Source organism: Myodes glareolus, chromosome 5 (assembly GCF_982192425.1).
Source record: "Myodes glareolus chromosome 5, mMyoGla1.1, whole genome shotgun sequence".
NCBI classification, from domain to species: domain Eukaryota; kingdom Metazoa; phylum Chordata; class Mammalia; order Rodentia; family Cricetidae; genus Myodes; species Myodes glareolus.
In genome coordinates this window covers 92,999,588-93,017,067 of record NC_142030.1, presented here as the reverse complement: position 1 = coordinate 93,017,067, position 17,480 = coordinate 92,999,588, and the positions used below count along the sequence as shown (strand labels likewise).

The window sequence follows — 17,480 nt, the reverse complement described above, 5'->3', positions numbered from 1 at the left end:
GCTCAGAACCAACTGTAACCCCAATTTCAGGAAATCCAACACCCACAGGCGCCATGGCTACACCAGCATACATGCAGGCACATGAAATAATAATAATAATAATAATAATAATAATAATAATATAACAATATATTATATAATAATAATAAACAATAAAATTTTTTAAATCAAAATACTTTCATGTGCTTTATACCTGAGGATAGATATCTGAGTTCACTCCTATCCTCTCTCTCCAGATTCTCTTCTTGCACACTCAGCAACATTAGCACAGTTTGGGAAACACTGGACTCAGTGAACGCTGGTAGCCTTTCTCTAACTTCCCCACTCCCCAAGCAGCCCCAGCCCAGACAGCAAAAATCAAAGTCCCTGGTCAGTTCCTTCTAGCCACACCCAGACCCTTTCCCCTCTATTCTATGGGAAATTCTTCAGCTCTGCTCACCCCTACTGTCACTGAAGCGGGGGTAGGGCTATGTTAATAGCAGTTGCTGCTGAAGCTGGTGCTTAAATACTTGATTTAAAACACTTTATTGTTTAAATACCAGTTTTGCCTCTGAGCCAGACAAGCCCAAATGCTGCTTGCTAATTATCAGCTGCTAAACAGCACTTATCTCATTGGAGCTGATGTCGAGGGTGAGGATGCTGGCGCAGAGCAAAGGGGTCCGGCTCTCCCGAGAGCCTCCTCAAAATCCTTATGAGGAGGAACAAAGAGGCCAAAATACTGGTTTACTCCTGCCGTACTACGGCACCTTGAAGAGTTCTGGGCACTGGGCCTGCATGTGGGAATACCAAACAATGACCACACAACTTGTGGTCTCGGAGCTGAGCTAGCTGAGGGGATGTGGAGGTAACAGTAATTAGGGTTTGTGCAACCATGCATGCAGGATCAACTGCCACTGGTCCATCTAGAGCTAGTTTTGCCTGGAATGGTAGGATGGGGGCAGGTAAGATCTTATATGAGTCTCAGAGGATGAAAAAAACCTCAGCAAAAAGGATGCAGAAGGATGAGCACAGGGTTGGTGTCGATAGAAAATAAAGGGGTATCTCCATGTGCAGCAGAGCAGGGAGTAAACGCCTGGAAAAAGGAGGGTGAAGAGATCAAACCCGACTTGTTTGTACACTAGATTTAGGGGTGTATGCTTAGGACGTGGGGGGAGGGCTACTGAAGGTCTCTAAACAAAAGTCATAGGGATGGTTGAGCTCCTCAAGGTCTCCAAAAGAAGCAGATCGGCGTCCTTGAGGGCCTGTGCGAACCATGCAGAGCAGAGGCAGCAGGAAAGGACGCATTGAGGCAAAAGGTGCTGCAGCCATTCCAGCCGGATCCTTCTCAGCCTCTGAACCAGGCCTAACAGCCAAAGGATCCTGGGAATGGTGCTTCTTCTCCGCATCTCCTGGCTACTGGAGGCTCCCTGAAAACATGCCCGACAAGGTCCACACTAGCATACTTGACTATCTGCTGAGACTAAACACAAGGCATGAAGTGATGAATTTTGCTGAAGAAGATAAGGCTCCTCAAAGGAGTTTTAGTCAATAAACAAAAGTTCTAGCAATTTTTTTTAACATGTAAGGCTTCCTTGAGAAAGAATAAAGCTCCCATCACTAAAGAATTTAAAAATAGGCTAGACAGACTCCAGCAATTCTGACTTGGGAGTATACTAAAAATACACATTCATAGTCAGGGAGGGTGATGATAGAGAACAATATATAATGACTTGTCTTACGGAAATGCTGTAATATAGGCTCGACACGTAAAGGCACTTGCTGTGCAAGCCTGAAGACCAGAGTTCAGTCCCAGGAATCCACACCAAGACAGAAGAAGAGAACCAGTTCCACAGGGATACTCTCTGACCTCTGATGTGTGCACCAAGACATACATACACAAAATAAAAATGAATTAGATATTTTTAAAGAAAATGCCAGAATGAAATCCATCTCTGCATGCTAACTTCAGATTTTTTAATATTTTTAAGATACACACTTCTGGATACTTCCTCTGCAAAGTCTAGGACCCCATAAAACACAGGACAATGCCCAGAAAGCCACACCTTCACATGCTACCCACATGTGAATCTGATGGTCAGTCTGTTGGGGCCACAGGGCTACATAAACATCTCTATGATGGGATGTTGCCTGAAACAGATAGACTAAATGCTTTGAAAAGATCTTTTTCTAAATGATTGACTTCTAGGTGCCCTTCCATGAGTTCCCTCCAAGTTTAGGTAAGTCTGGACCAGAACAATCATCTCTACTTAGAAAATGTTCTGTGTTAACAGAATACCCTCCACAGTGGCCACCAGCCGACTACTAGGCCCTGGAGATGTAGGTAGGGCTTACTTAATTTCAATTTAAATAACTACAGGTGAGAACATGGGAGACGGTCTCATATTGTCCAGACAGGTTTCTTCAGAATAGGGCTTATGTACTCAACTATGGAGTCACAGGGGTGAAACTTCTGACCCGTTCCTTCTACTCTCCAGCCAGGAGACAGGACTGATTAACTCCAAAGGGAGCAGCAGGACAAGAGAAGCCTGTGCCTCCAGTACCTGAGCACTCACAGGGAACAAAGACCCTCACCCCAGAGAGCTTTACCTTCTTCTGCCTGGGACAACAACCAACACAGGCAACCTGTGCAACCCTGGGCAACCCAGCACCCTACCTGCGAGAAGACCGCATTCCCAAGGATGACCCAGAGCATCCTTAGAGGACTACAGCTGGAATATCAAGGCTGGATTGTACTGGAATTTTGGGGCTATATTGACATACAGAAGGCCGAGACAAAGAAATGCATCTGAGTAAAGAAATACAGGAAGTCAGTTAAGTTCCACAACTTTTCCAAACCTCACAGTTTTCATCATGGAAATCTATCTCTACCTTTCCAAACACAACTAGATTCCCACCCCGCTCCAGCCCAGAAGCCAAAATCAAACATGACCAAAACTACACATTAACATGAGTTGTCCAAGTTTTGATGTCTGCCTCTCACCCCTTGCTTCTGCCTAAATACACAGTTCGAATCTACCAAGAAGGTGGGTATCGGAGTTGAGAAAGAAAAGCTGTGTCAATCCTTATGCAATACCGCGCAAACACAGACACAGGTGGCAGGAAGAACACTAGATGGGCATCAGGGCCATCTTTTCAAACAGCCCTCAACATCCAAGGAGTGCCAGCAACCTTCCAAGTATGTGTCAGTAGAACAGACAGGGGAGAGCTGCAGGCAGGGACCTTCTCAAGACCCTCTCTGGAGACACAGCGAGTCTGCTCCAAGGACAGCCTCTTAGAGGGGAAGGACAGAAAGTGCAGGTGGGAAATAAAGTCCTAAAATGACTACACAAGAAAGGGACAGGGAGGTGGGGTGGGTGAACAATAGACCATCCAAGACCACACACTTTTTTTTTTTTAAGTTTACTGGAACATGGGGTTTTTTTCCCTCTTTCTTACTCTATAAAAAGAAAAAAAAATGTTGCAACTTCCTTTGTCACAGCACATGCTTAGGGAAAAAAAAAGAGGAGGCCTAACCCATTGCTTCACTTCTTAACTGCATTAACGGACAGACCTTCCTTTCCCAGCCCTGCCCTCTCCTTGACAGGAAGCCAGAAGCTGAGGTGACCAGGGGCTGGGCACTGCTGTCTGCCTCCAACTAAGTGCCTAATACAATTAAGGATGTAAAGCACTCCGAGGTCCAGGGAGGAGAAAAAAAAACACCGCTGCAACTTCAATCCCACACTCTTTACCGGTTTCTACTCCTGGCCAGCTCTTAGGATAGTCAATTAACAGAAACATTCTCCCCTTGGTAAAACCAAAGGGAGCAGCCTGCACCCTCCACAGATTGTCTCAGGTGTGTGTCCATGTAGTGTCCTGGGCTGCACCAGGCGGCGAGCCCACTTCTAACTGCCCTGTCTTGGGGAACCCACCCACGTGTCTCTGTATGCTTTATTACTGGCCAGCTGTGGCCTTTTCTCTTCTACTTACACAGCACCAGCTCCCGGAGCCTTTCATTGATCTATTAATAAAGCTGAGTGGCAGACCTGAGGAGAATCAAGAGTAGAGTGCAGACTGGAGTAGCCATGGCTGTTTTCATTCAATTTATACACTTTGTATAAAACTGTAAGGGTCCAGCCAAGCGGTGATGGTTCTCTCAGCACTCAGGAGGCAGAGGACGGTGACTCTCTTGAGTTCAAGGCCAGTCTGGTCTACAGAGCGAGTTCCAGGATGGCCAAGGCTACACTGAGAAACAGTCTCAAAAAACAAAAACACCCAAGCCTATAAGTTCCTATAGACAAGGTCTACTAACTAGTCTTACCATTGTAGCAATTTATGCAAAAAGCATTTCATATATATTAAAAATAAAAATTAGTAGCTAGGTCACCTATGTTCAAAAATAATGGGACCATGGAAGAACTACTTGGAGACAGAACTGTGAACTAAAAAAGAAGAGGTTTTAAAATTAGGCATTCTCAGAGCCAAGCAAGGTAGCCCACACTCAGTAGAAGAGGGTGAAACAGGCAGAAGGAACAGACAAGGCCAGAATCTATAGATGATGAAAGGTCAGTTTGAGCTATAGAATGAAACCTGTCTCAAAAAAGGTAAAAAGCTTAGAGTCAGGCATTCTCATAATCTACAGCTTCTGGCCCTGGCTTTTTCTTCTGCTTGACATACCTTTTCTACCAAGCGCATCAGTCACCTTTCCTTACCTGCCAAGAAAAACTAAAACACCACACACACACACACACACACACACACACACACACACACCGGCCGGGGGGTGGGGGGAGACAAGAGACAAATGCTCCTGGCATTTCAGAGCCTCTTCCCTTTTTATTCTCTCCTTTATACCCGTTACTATCTTGCAAGTTATATCATTCAATTACTGTGTTCTGTCTTCCCCTACAGAACACAAGCACTCTGCAGACGAGATTGGGTTTTCTCTGCTTTATAAGCTAATATGTCCCCAGAACCTAAAATAATGCTTCACACTTGGTGTGCATAACTGCTAATGAATTAATTATTCTGAACATGTTTCCACTTCTGTAGAAGGCAGACTCCTACTTTGCAGACCCACTGCAGGACTCACAGGGGCGCACACCTCATCAGCTGCAGGACTCACAGGGGCGCACACCTCATCAGTGCACTGTCCTCTATCACGCCTGCTCTAGAAGAACTGGGATTAATCCAAGAAGCCGAGAGCAGCTGAGCGCCCACAGAGCTCTGAATGACAGACGGTGCTGTACGGATCAAAGTCAGCATGCGGCTCTACAAAAGTCATTCTTAGCACTACTAATTTTCTTATTACTTATATTCAATGGGAGGGGGGTAAGGCACACACATGCCACAACACACATGTGGGTTCTAAAGATCAAACCCAGATCAGGCATGGCAGCAGGGTACCAGTGAGCAATCTCACCAAACCTAATTAATTTCCTTAAGTAGCAAATCATTCTGGACCTGGCGGCAGGGGGACTGAAGATACCCTAAGGCAAATCTTGCTTAGAATACTGGGTCTAGCCCACACTGCTAAAACAACAAGAATAAATAAATAAACACTTCAAGCCTCCGACTCACGCAGCAGACACCAAGGGGGTGTAAACCCCAGGGGATGACAACCACTACTTTCCCATTCCAGGCTAATCCAGCCATCTGGGCGCCCTGATGGCCAGTCAGCAGGGAAGACAGGAGGCATCGTGGGGGAAAACAAACATCCACAAACACTGGGTGAGTGAATAAAAATACTGCAGCCAAAAGGAGGATAAAATAACACTGGCCTACAAAAAACAACTGGTAAGGGATGGCTCCTGCACAGCTCCCTGGCCCCCTCCGACCTGGCTACCGCTTCTTCCCCAGCATCAAGTCATTTTCCCCGGCAATGGAAAACTGAAGGAAAGGCATTCAGTGCACAGCCTTGCCAACCAAGTCTGATCCTTCTGATTTACAAACAGAAAAACTGAGGGAAATCCAAACATGGCGTAGGGTTTGCTCAGGGCCACAATGGTAGGGCTGGAAACCAGGTTGCTCAGGTTCTCTTTCCTATGCAAGCTGCAGGACATGGGAGATAAGTGGCCCCATGAGACCGAGCGCTCTGACCTCAGACCAGGCAATCTGACGCTCAACACTGGTCTGTCTTGCGACATCCAGGCACAAGGCCAGCAGACAGAAACACCAGCCTGCATCTACGTCCACTGTGGGTCTGGAGCTAGTCAGGACTGGAGGGGAGTTGGCACACTTCACACGCAAGAAGCGGGTCTCTGCAGAGAGCAAAGTGGGGGGCCTAGAGCAGGGAAAAGGAGAGGGAGAAAGGAAAGTGGGGGGCCCTAGAGCAGGAAAGGGGAAAGGAAAAAAGGAAAGTGGGGGCCCTAGAGCAGGGAAAAGGAGAGAAAGGAAAAGGACAGTGGGGGGCCCTAGAGCAGGAAAAAGGAGAGGGAGAAAGGAAAGTGGGGGGCCCTAGAGCAGGGAAAAGGAGAGAGAGAAAAAGGACTGTGGGGGCCCTAGAGCAGGGAAGGGGAGAGGGAGAAGCATTAATTCTTCTAATTCTCACATTAAGAATGAGAATTCCATTAACAGAAACGCACAGTACCTCTTTGAGTCAGACCTGAGGGGATGGAGGAAAAATTCCAGAAGATCCCTCTGGAGCAGCTGCCAGGAGACAGGGCAGGGACTAACACTGACAGGGGAGGGTCGTACTATACCCCTAGCTAAACCCACAGAGCCCGGCCAGCACTGCCCCGCTCTGAGTGCTACCACGCATCCAATCCTGAAGTTTGTTTTTATGGTTGGCAAGAGGGGTCCGTGGGTACAGGTGTTTGTTGACAAACCTGACGATTGGAGTTCAACCCAAGGAACCCATAAGGTGAAAGGAGAGACCCACCCACACACACACGCATGAACGTACGCAAAATAAATATATAATAAATAATGTATTTTATAAACTTTTTAAAAAGGAAAAAGATGATACAAGAAAAAAATCAAGCCAGGCAGTGGTGGCGCACACCTTTAATTCCAGCACTCGGGAGACAGAGGCAGACGGATCTCTGTGAGTTTGAGGCCAGCCTGGTCTACAAGAGCTAGTTCCAGGACACCTCCAAAGCCACAAAGAAACCCTATCTCAACCCCCCCCAAAAAAAAGACAAAAAGAAAAAACAAACAAAAGCGTAAGTTTCCAAGGAATTAACCACCCAGTCTAATATTGAACCAAATATCTTGCTCATAGAGAAATGCACTTACGACGTGACGTGCCAGGGAAGGGAAGGGTGTCTTGGGTTTGACAGGTTCCATTTTTTTTTTCTACTCCCTTTTTGGGAGAAGAAGGGGCAAGAAAGATTTCTAGGGATTGAACAGGGCCTTTCACACACATGCTAAGCACATGCCCTGCTACTGAGCTAGGTCAGCTTCAGGACTCACTTGAGCCTGAAAGACTTCAGGTGAGACCAGCCTTTGTGGGGACAGAAAAGGCTGAGGTGGCTAAAGTGGCAAAAGGGGAGGGGCAAAGAAGATCAGAGAGACTGAGTAAAACTCAGTAAACTGCAAACAAGTAACAAACTCTCAGTAAACAAGTAAACTCTCCAACATGGGGGAGGAGTGGTCACACCCAGACCTGGGAGGCATCTGGCTACATCACTATAGTTAACAGGCAGAAGAAACCGGATGGGGAAGCTACAGGATCAGATCTGGGCTTTAGGCAAACTGATCTCCAGAGCACACCAAGGAGCTCAAGAGAAAGACCTCTGTTCCACTGCTGACTGAGCCATTGGCCCCATCCGCCTGTCATCTCTCCATTGCTTCCTTTTCTAACTACGCCTCAACTCCATCTCATTTCCTGTCAAAGAGTCTGAGCCACGGCAATCAAATCAACGATGCGGGAGCGCGTGAGATCCTGAAGAAGGCTGCTGCCATTCCTCTAACAGCGCAGAGGAAGGGAAGGGAAGTGAAGGGCCTGAAGCCGCTGAATATCCCCACCCAGCTCTGGAGACAGCATGGATGCCTGTGAGCCTGGCAGTCTGAGCGGAGGACGCCACCAAGTTTTCCATGGGAAGAAACACTAACAAAAAGGTTCTGATACAGTGTGCTCTCTCCTGGGGCCTTTGCCCTGCCAGGGGCCTAGATGCAAGTAATGAGGAGGGAAAAGGCATGAGATACCCCCTGGCTAGCCTAGCCTCTCCAACACCAGGGCATGAGTGGTCTCCGCCAGTCTGCCCACATTCCTAGGATGCTCTGAGTTCCTTCCACTCACCCCTGGCCACCCTCCACTCCCCCACAGCACACTCTGAGCTCTACAGAAGCCAAGCAGGGAGCAATGGGCAGGCTCCTCCTTCAGTGTCTTCCTCCCCAGCTCCTGCAGAGCCTGCTCCTTAGAAGTCTACAAGCTTTCTCGTAAGAATCAGAGGCCAAAGAGGAAGGCTTCGATGGGAGAGAGAGAATGCAAGCTATTCTGAGGACAGGGGCCCCTTCTGTCACAGTTAAAAATAAACTCTTAGCAACTACACCCAGCTCCTCCCCCATCTAGAGGCCAGTGGGTCATGGTCGATAAATTGTTCCCTGTAGAAGAAATGAGGCCCTGGGGACAAGAAAACAAAGAGGACAGTTGGTGAGACATGGTCCAGGTAGTTAACTCCACGGGGGCAGAGGACTCCTCAAGTGCCACCTCTTGGCTCCTATCACTAATCCCACATACCCTACCCCCCAAATACACCTTAATTCTAGGAAACAGACACAGAACATGGATCTGAGCCATGACTTGTACCAACACCTGTCCAGGGACTGGAACGCTCAGACAGACGTGAAGGAGATACCCTGCGCGGTGTCTCCAGCTCTACCCACAAAGCTTCGAGGATTCCCCTCGACGGACACAATCGATGCCTCTGCCATTGCCGTGAGCAGGCAAAAGGCCTCTGTTCTCTGCACCTTCCTAGGCGGCTGAGGCACTGAAGTACCTTGGCCCAACTCATCAAGGAGATACTCAGAAAACCAGGGAGGGCCTGGTTACTCTTGGAAGTCAACATAATGAGGTCATACTTCAGGATGTGGTAACATGAAGCCCCACACCGTGGGGTGGAGAGTGTAACTCAGGAACAGGACGAGGACAGAGAGGCAGCACACTGAGTCCCAGGCCAGGGTAGGTACTGGGGGCAGATTCATACCTACTGGCAAGAGCTAAGAAGCAGCAGAGCCAGAGGCAAGCATAGTGGAAGGCCTGTCTAAAACCTTGCTCATCTTCCTCTGCCGGGTCCTCTCCCTGGGGAATGAGTAGGACGGCTCCTTAGAGCCTTTGTCCAAATGAATCAGGACGCCTGGAGAAGCCACAGCCAGGGTCCGAACTACCCACCAAGCTCCGGGGGGAGGGAAAAGGGCGCAGAAGGAGGGCACAGGTGAAAAATGAGATAAACATTTCAGTGTGTGGCAAGAAGACCTGGGACAGAAACCTGGGCCTGGCTATGAAAAGTGCTGCGGTGGCGAGCTTATTTTTAGACACTAGAAAAGAGTCCTGGGTCCAAGGCAGGAGGCCAGGCTGTAAATGACCAGAGGGTCTGGGCAGCTCCCAATAACATGATAATCACGATGCCAGTGAGGGGACCAACTCAATCACCTGCCACGAAGAACAGGGAGGGTAAGGAGCACCAAGGGAAGGAGCAGGAATCAGCATAAACCAGAACCCCTGGGGTCCCAGAATGCCCTGGGACAAAAGATAAGTCTGTCACTTTTACTTCAGAGTCAGGGAAGACTCTGCATGAAAGATAAACAAGAAGGAAGGCATCAGTGGCAGAGCTCCCTCCTGTCTGCTCAGGCAGAAACACCTTACACATGACCACAGAGCCGACACCGGCAGTCGCCACTCTTCCTTCCCCGTAGACAACCCTCAAGGATGGGATGTCCTTTCGTAAGACCCCTCTGGAGAGCTCAAGTTCCCAGCGGGATAAACATGTAGCTTTTCTCATCTTGAAGAAGAACATCCCATACAAACAGAGGTTGACCTTGAGGCTACGTCCCAGGCTCCACCACCTCCCAGCTGGCACGTGGAGATGTTTACTGGACCACAGAATAAAGTCTCCAAGAACACGACAAAGCCAGGGGCCAAGCCCAACCTCATGATTACTCCTCCTCCAAAGAAAAGCAGGCCAGCCTAGCACACATGATCCCACCGTGCATGCTGAACCACTGCTCTGGCCTGGCACAGACAGGAGGGGGAGGAAAGGTAAGCTCTTCCAGATGTGCCCCCTCACTGGCTTCCTTAAACCCCAGCCCTCTCTGAGGGTCAGTGGTCCCACCCAGAAACCCTAATATCCCCATCTACTCTGGGAACCAGACCCCATCATTAGGCTCAGAGCAGTCCCTTGCCCCGTTAACTGAGCCTGGAAGGATTAAAAGGCACTCCTTCAAGTGAATGGCAAGAGAAAGACCATCTAGCAGCAATAGTGTGGCTACAATTCAGCCATACCTACCCCCAAGTCAGATGCCCCAATGGAGAGCACAGCCTCCCTTCACAGCCAATCACAGTGGCCTCCAAATGCCCCTCTGACTTCAAATGGCAAAGAACTTGGGGGAAGTAAAACAGGAGAGCCCCCATCTCCATCTTGTACTGACACTCCAAGATTCTTCTAGTCTCAAGGCAAGAGCAGATGTAGCCATCCTCTCTGCGGAGCAGTGGGCTGAAATACTTTCTAAGCTTTCATACGGGAGAGAGCACCCGCTCAGTAAAGACACATACACCCCCGGAATGGGCATCCATACTTGCCCAGGTACTGCTGACCATTCAACACAGAGCTAGTCAGCAAGCATCTCTCTTGTCCTGGGCCTCTGGCCTCCAGCAAGGCCTCTTGTACCACCCCACACTCCCGGTGTTTGCCTGGTGACAGCTAGACGCCCGCTCTCAGTGGAGGCAGCTGGGTACCAGAAGGTGAACGACCTACTCAAAGCCACACAATTAGCTAGCAAGGCATAAACCCTAGACCACTTGAGAGTTTAGGGTTGTTCCTTTTTTCTTGTTGTTGTTACTATTTGGTTTTGACACTTTTTTTTTTACATTTTTATCTAGCATATAACCCTTGAAAATAAATAAAAAATATTTACCATTTATATTTCTGTGTATTTATATTTGAACTTCTATATGAACTTATATACTTCAAAATATATGCTGTCGGTCTTAAAGATCCCAAGGGGCACCAGTCCTAATGATTAGAGAAGACACTTCAGTCTTACTAGTACACATAGTGTCTAGCTCCTCTGGAAGGGCCCCTTTTCCTTACCAACGCCCCCATTTACAAGGAGGGCTATGTGAAAAGCTACGTGTGAGAAGACCAAGTTTGATGATGTCTTCAGTACCAGCACCACTCCCTGCTGGAAACCAAACCGTCTAAGAAACCCACGCCAAGAGCAGGTTTCACAGCACATGGCTCTGCTGCCCACAAGCAAGCCAGATGTTGGGACACACCACGGTGCCTTCCTCAGCAGCCCAGTTTCTTCCTCAGTGGTATGGAGGTGACAAAGATGATCAAGGAGTACCCATTATTACTCAACTATCAAGAGGAGTTGCCAGTTCCCACAAACACAAATAACTCTGCCCTGACTACTCACCTCCATCCAAGGCACAGAACCACACAGAAGGGATGGGGACACCCTTCAACATGACCCTGCGGAGGACATGAAGCACAAAGGAGGCAGGCCAGTATGAGCTGCGATGCCAAAAACAACCCGGGAGAGCCTACTGGGCCCTAGGAGCTGACACTGCCCGCCTTAGCTGCCATGCCTCTGACACAGACACCCCCCCCACCCCCGCCTTGATTCCTGCAGCAGGAGCTTGACTCTGCCTCCAGACCCGGGATTTGGCTCCTGTGTTCATTCTCACACCTGCTCCACTGATAACATCCCAACTCCCTGTCTTTCCAACCAGAGCTACCCATGCCTTCCCCCTCCTCCAAAGAAAGCACTCTGTCTCCCAGACCCCACCAATCAGCAGCCCTGAGGCCGCACAGCAGTTTGTTTCTCCCTTCAGTCAACTGTAGTTTAACTGGAAAGTTTTCAGATTCTGTGAAAGCCCAGAATTCACAAATGAAAAAGGGCCATGAACTAACCCACTTCTAATCCTGCATCAAAGAAGCCCAGAGTCCTGTTTGGGGGGGGGGGGGGGGGGGGAGAGAGGTCACGACCAGGACAACATGCCTGGAATCTTCTTCCAAAAGTGGGAAATGTCCTCTGAAGGCAGAAATTTGATCTGTCCATCCAAAAGTCCACAAACCCCAACTTCAATGATGGCTAGCCTTTCTTTATGACATCCACAAGCCCTGCCTCACACCCACCCTGCCAAAAAAAAAAAAAAAAAAAAAAAAAAACCAAAACCAAAAACACTTTAAGGTTGATTGAGCCAAAGACGGGTAAATTCAGTTCTGATCTGGCCCCGCTGCTCCTGACCTACTTGGTCTCCCGCTTGCCCCTCAGCTCTCGCTGCAGTCAGTTTCACAACTTCTGGCAGATCCACTCATTCCTCAGAGGCCCAGCTAGTTCCCATTGCCACAGTCAGAGCGTCCCTCAGCGTCATCGATCCTCACAGACGTCCCTCTTTCAGAATCCTCTATTGCTGGTCACACAATTTAGCCCCCAGGCCAGAAAAGTCCAGTAGACGTCTCTGCAAGGATGGCCGAGACGGATCTTCTTGACATTCAAAACGGGCCTGCCAGCTGCATTGTTTATTTGGTTTGATGCCTTCATGTGGGCTACGCTTAATATTAACAGCCATATACAAACAGTGACTGCCATATTTGACAACGCCGCCCTGGACGACCTCTGTTACCCTTGCCTTCTCCAAATAGATTTCTTGACCCCCAACATTTTACAGGGCACTATCCGAATAAACACATGGGAAGCGCTCCGCAAACTGTCATCGACCTGGAACTAAGCTGCACGGCACGATCACGAGACTTTCCTCACCTCATGTTTCCACCAGCAAACGTCAAACTGCGATACTGCCCCTGCCAGCCACGCTATCAGTCATCTCTCCAGTGAGGACACAGAAGGAGGACATTGCCTGTGCAGGGGGGCAGGGCGGGTGAGGGTGCTGGTGTTGCCCTTCAACAATGTCCCAGCCACGTCCCAGTCAACAGTGGGAGGCTCTAATCTCATTCTGATACCAAAAGCAGCTACGTCACTACGGCACTTAAATGGCCTAGTGAGGGAGACACACTGGAGAAAGAGAAGAAACTGCAGGACCTGGCTTCCTCTAGCCTACGCAATGGAAAGACAAACAGAGATAAGTTATGACAACATTCCCTGTTTTGTAAAGCAATAACACGCTTCACCTAATCAGCACTGAACAGAAAGAAGAGTGGGACAATAGGACGGGCTTTAATTAAATTTGTTCAGCTAATACCTAAGCGTCACCACGATACAGTGAAGCTGAATGCAGCCAAGTGACTCGCAGGGAATAGAGCCAACTCATACACAAATGAATTGAGGCTAGGTGTCCCTACCACAGAATCTCCGAAGAATAATAAATAGTATTTCTATCACAAAGTCCCTAAGGGGGGGGGGGGCTTGTTACAGATCCAAAACTCATGGAGCTGCCGGGATGGTTTAGAAGCTGTCTCTCCAACTTTAGTAACTGCGACTGAGAGGTGGCACATACCCACCGTGTCCTCCGGCCAACGAATGGGCCAAGAGGTCAAGCAGCTCTTCAGGCTCAGGGTACCATGAAACAGCAACCAGCTGCGTGCCTGTCCAGACCACTACAGCCACAAGCAGGGAGAGGCCTGAGACCAGCAAACAAGAACCGGGTTCAGTTCCTGCCTCCAACAAGTGAACGGCAAGAGTCTCCACTTGCCTTGGGCAGGTCATGCCCTCATTCTAGGCCTTGGTTTTCTCACCTGCAAGATGAATGTGTCGGACGTTGCTGCCCTCTCAACTGGCTTCTACCTGACTGGAAGTATACGTGTGACTCAGAGGCTGGTGAGGAGGGTGATGAAGCAAGGTGACAGCACCCATCAAAAGCATCTAAACATCAGCTTCCCAACGAGGACAATGGGAAAGCAGCAGGGCCAGTTTGGTCCTTTATTTATTTTTACTTTATGTGCATGGGTGTTATGCCTGCATGGATGTGTGTGCAGCGATTGTCTAAGCGTGAGCACAGGAAACAGAAGAGGCTGTCTGAATCCCCAGACCTGGAGTTTGAGTTCTCTGTAAGAGCAGTAAATGCTCCTAACTGCGAAGCCATCTCTGGATCATTTTTAAAGTTCTGGTTTTGCTTAATAGAACAAAGAGCAGAACCTGTGAGCAGCCTTCATTCCCTATCGTAAATCCGGGCTACAAGCCGGCAGGCTCCCAAAATCTAAGAGCCAGGCTGCTGGGCCACACTACGCCCTGGGTCCTTCCGCATGGATTCAGGGCACTCTACAGAGCACAGGTCCCATCTTTTCTTAGCCTCCAAAGGGTCATCAACGCAGCCTGTTCACGATATCCTCTTCCCTGGATGCTGCGTTAAAAGGCTCCTCATTTTGAAATTGTTTCACGACTCAACACCTAAAGTTTTGAAGCTCCATACGCAGAAATCTCTGTGGTGCGTGTCACTGAGCCGGGATTTCCTTTAATAAGCTCCCTCACGGCTGTGATTATGTCTTAGCCAATATTTGGGTAGGAAAGCGCTGCTGCCTGCTCTGCTGCCATTCCCCAAGCATCTTGGCTCTCCCTCCTTCCTCTATTATTAAATCTTAACTCATGGACGTATGAGAAATCTGCAATTTAACAGTTGAGTCAGCTTCTAAGATCCAGGAGCAGGCTGCTTGTCAAAACAGACTCCGACTTCAATCTTCACCCACTCTGACTCGAGGAGGAGAAGCACGGGAATTGTTTAATGTGCTGCTAGGGTTTTCCCTTTCAAACCTATTCAAAGGAGAGAAAAAAAAATACACGAACTTCTCTTCTGTTAATTACACCAGCATCTGAATTGACAGCCTGGGATGGTGTGTACAGCAGAACAGGAAGGGAGAAGGGGTTTTGTTGTGAAGTCTTTATATTGTGTTCCAACTATCCAAGAGAATGAACAGCCAGTGTCCCCCCAGCCTGCTGATCGGTAAAGGCAGATGGCATCTCAGAGGAGGGGGAAATCTTTCCGGGAAAGAACATCTGTCACTTCCTCAACCGTACAGTTAACTGTGGTCAAACTGTTCGCACACCTCCAATCCTCAAGGTCAGAGCCCCATCAACCCAACCAAGTCCTTTCCTCACTTGCTACTAATATGGGTGGAAAGGGAAGGGAAAAGTACAAAAACTACAATATCCACGACAGGGATCAGAGTCCCTCCTGACATTCAACAACAAACAACAACCGAGATCCTGTAACAAGAGTTTACAGTTCAAAAAAAAATCTGATGTTGAGGATGAAGATAGCAAAAGCAATATCCTGGAATAGAAACCAGACTTACTCACCCCCTACAAAGTACCAAAGGGTTTTAGTCCAACTGATGGTATATGCCAACAGTCTCACGGGTAGTATATAATAGCTGAAACAAAGCAAGCTGTGTGGGCTGAAGGGGAAGAGAAAAATATAACACAGGAAGCAGTTCGCTCCTCCAATCATTGAGGCACCCCAGGGGAAAGAAACTTGATAGTGACCTTTAGAGACATGGTGTAACTTGAAACCCTTGGAAGAAGAAAACTTTGTAGGGACCCTGAATGACAGACTCACACTTCACTGGGACTTTGTGAAATCCCCATTCTCAGCTACCAAAGAAACAGAGACCCCAGACACAGAAAGAGACAAATGGACCTAGAGAGATTGAAAGAGTGCGTTTCCCAAACGCAAGAATAGGGTTTCCAGCCTCGAGTCGCGAGCTACCAGGACCAAAGTAGGCTTGCAGAAACAGCTCTGGACCGAGCCTGCCTGCCTTACGGAAAAGGTTTCCTACGGTGCACGGAGCAATGGAAACAGCGCGGCACAGCCTGCGGGGCAGAGCAGGCCAGGCGCTGGCGGTTCCAGACAATCGCGGGGCACGGAGGCGGGGTCCCCTGTCTCCAACACCGCGCCGACGCGCCCCACCACTCAGCGTCGACCTCGCGAGGCCGCGGACAGCTAAGTCACTTTCCGGCTCCCAAATAAGGAGCAGGGTTAAGTAAACCTCAGAGAGCGAACTTCTCCAAACCGACCGACCAACCAGCTCAATGAGTAAAGGGCCTTTTGTGCCCGCAGAAAGGAAGGAGGGAGGGAGGAGGATGGGGCCACCGTGGCCTCGGCGCCGGGTGAAGCGAGCAGAGGCTCGGACCCAAGCGTGGCTACCGGCAGGATCCCACTCGCACCCCAACATGGCAGTCCCCTAGAGTCCTCCCGGGTCCCGATCACTCGCGGGGTGACCGGAAGCTGCACCGATCCCAGCGTGTTCCACGGCGGCCCAGACTTACCTTCAGGGCGAATTTCTGCTGGGTTCTCTTGTCGAAGATCCGCAGCACCTTCCCATTGATGCCCAGGCCCAGCACCTGGCTGGTGACCTTGTAGTCATCGGTGATGGCGTTCTTTCGGATCTGCAGGCCCGACTTGACGTGGAACTGGGGGAACGGCGGCGGCGGCTGGGCCGGGGCGGGCGGCGGCGGGCTGGGGAACGGCGCCGGCGGGGTCTGACCGGGAGAGCCCGACAGCATGGTGCCCGGGGACTCGCGCGCAGAGGCGGGGGCCGCGGCCGCCCCCTCCTCCGGCTCGGGCCCGGGTCCCCGCCACGCCCCGCCCGGCGGCGAAGTTTGCTCCGGGCTGGAGCCGGCTGCCCCGCCCCGGCCCGGCTCCAGGCTCGGCGGGTCGCGGGGCCCCGTGGGTCCCGCTGTGCGCCGCGGGCGCCCACCAGCCCTGCTCCCTCCCCCCGGAGACGTGCGCTCCGGGGAACGCGGGACGGCGGGGCCCGGCCGGGGGGGAATCGCAGCGCCGAGAAGTAGCAGCCCGGGGGCGGCGGCCGCGTCACAGGCTGCTCTGCGTCCTGGGTTAGTCCTTAAAGGGGAGGATCGAGGGTGGGGCTTGGAGGAGGCGTGGGCATGGGGGAGGGGTGGGCCTTAAAGGGGAGGCTGTCCAGCGGCGGGAGAGCAAAGGGACCTGGTTGGTTGGGATTGCGAGGCGGCCGTCAGGGAGAGAGTAAAGAGAAATCCTAGTTCTTAACCAGGGCCAGGCAAAGGGAAGGGGAAGGACAAAAGAAAAGCAGTTGGATAATTCAAACAAAATCCATAGTTCTCGAGCTGCTGGGTTCTAGAAGATAGGTCATCGGAGAATTTTGAGAGGGTGTATTTTGAAAGAAACGGATGATTGATAAAGATCTGCCTACATGGACCCTGGGGTGTGGAGGGTACTGGGGCGCTGATGGGGTTACAAGGCTATTCATCCTAGGATCAGGTGTCAGGCAATAGTAACGATTTTCTTAGCATTTTTGTGAGTTTCACATTTTTTTCTCATGAAAATGTATTGCTGTGTAATCATGAACAATTTGGTTATTGTGCTTTGAATGTATTTTTAATGTAAATCCGAAATGACCCAATAT

General features: G+C 49.8%; 1 protein-coding gene across 2 annotated transcripts in view; it reads right to left on the bottom strand.

Annotated features, from left to right (window-relative positions):
• The window catches only part of Mapkapk2 (MAPK activated protein kinase 2), a 46,232-nt gene extending 29,366 nt beyond the window's left edge, over positions 1–16,866 (bottom strand). The window contains exon 1 of one of the 2 annotated variants that reach the window (XM_085688297.2): positions 16,366–16,866. In XM_085688297.2, coding sequence (XP_085544423.1) covers positions 16,366–16,602 — 237 coding nt within the window. In that variant the 5' untranslated portion in view covers positions 16,603–16,866. Of the gene's footprint in view, positions 1–11,556; positions 11,670–16,365 lie in introns of those variants that run through there. The other variant, XM_048430667.3, reaches the window with a different exon arrangement.
• Between the last annotated feature and the right edge of the window lie 614 nt (positions 16,867–17,480).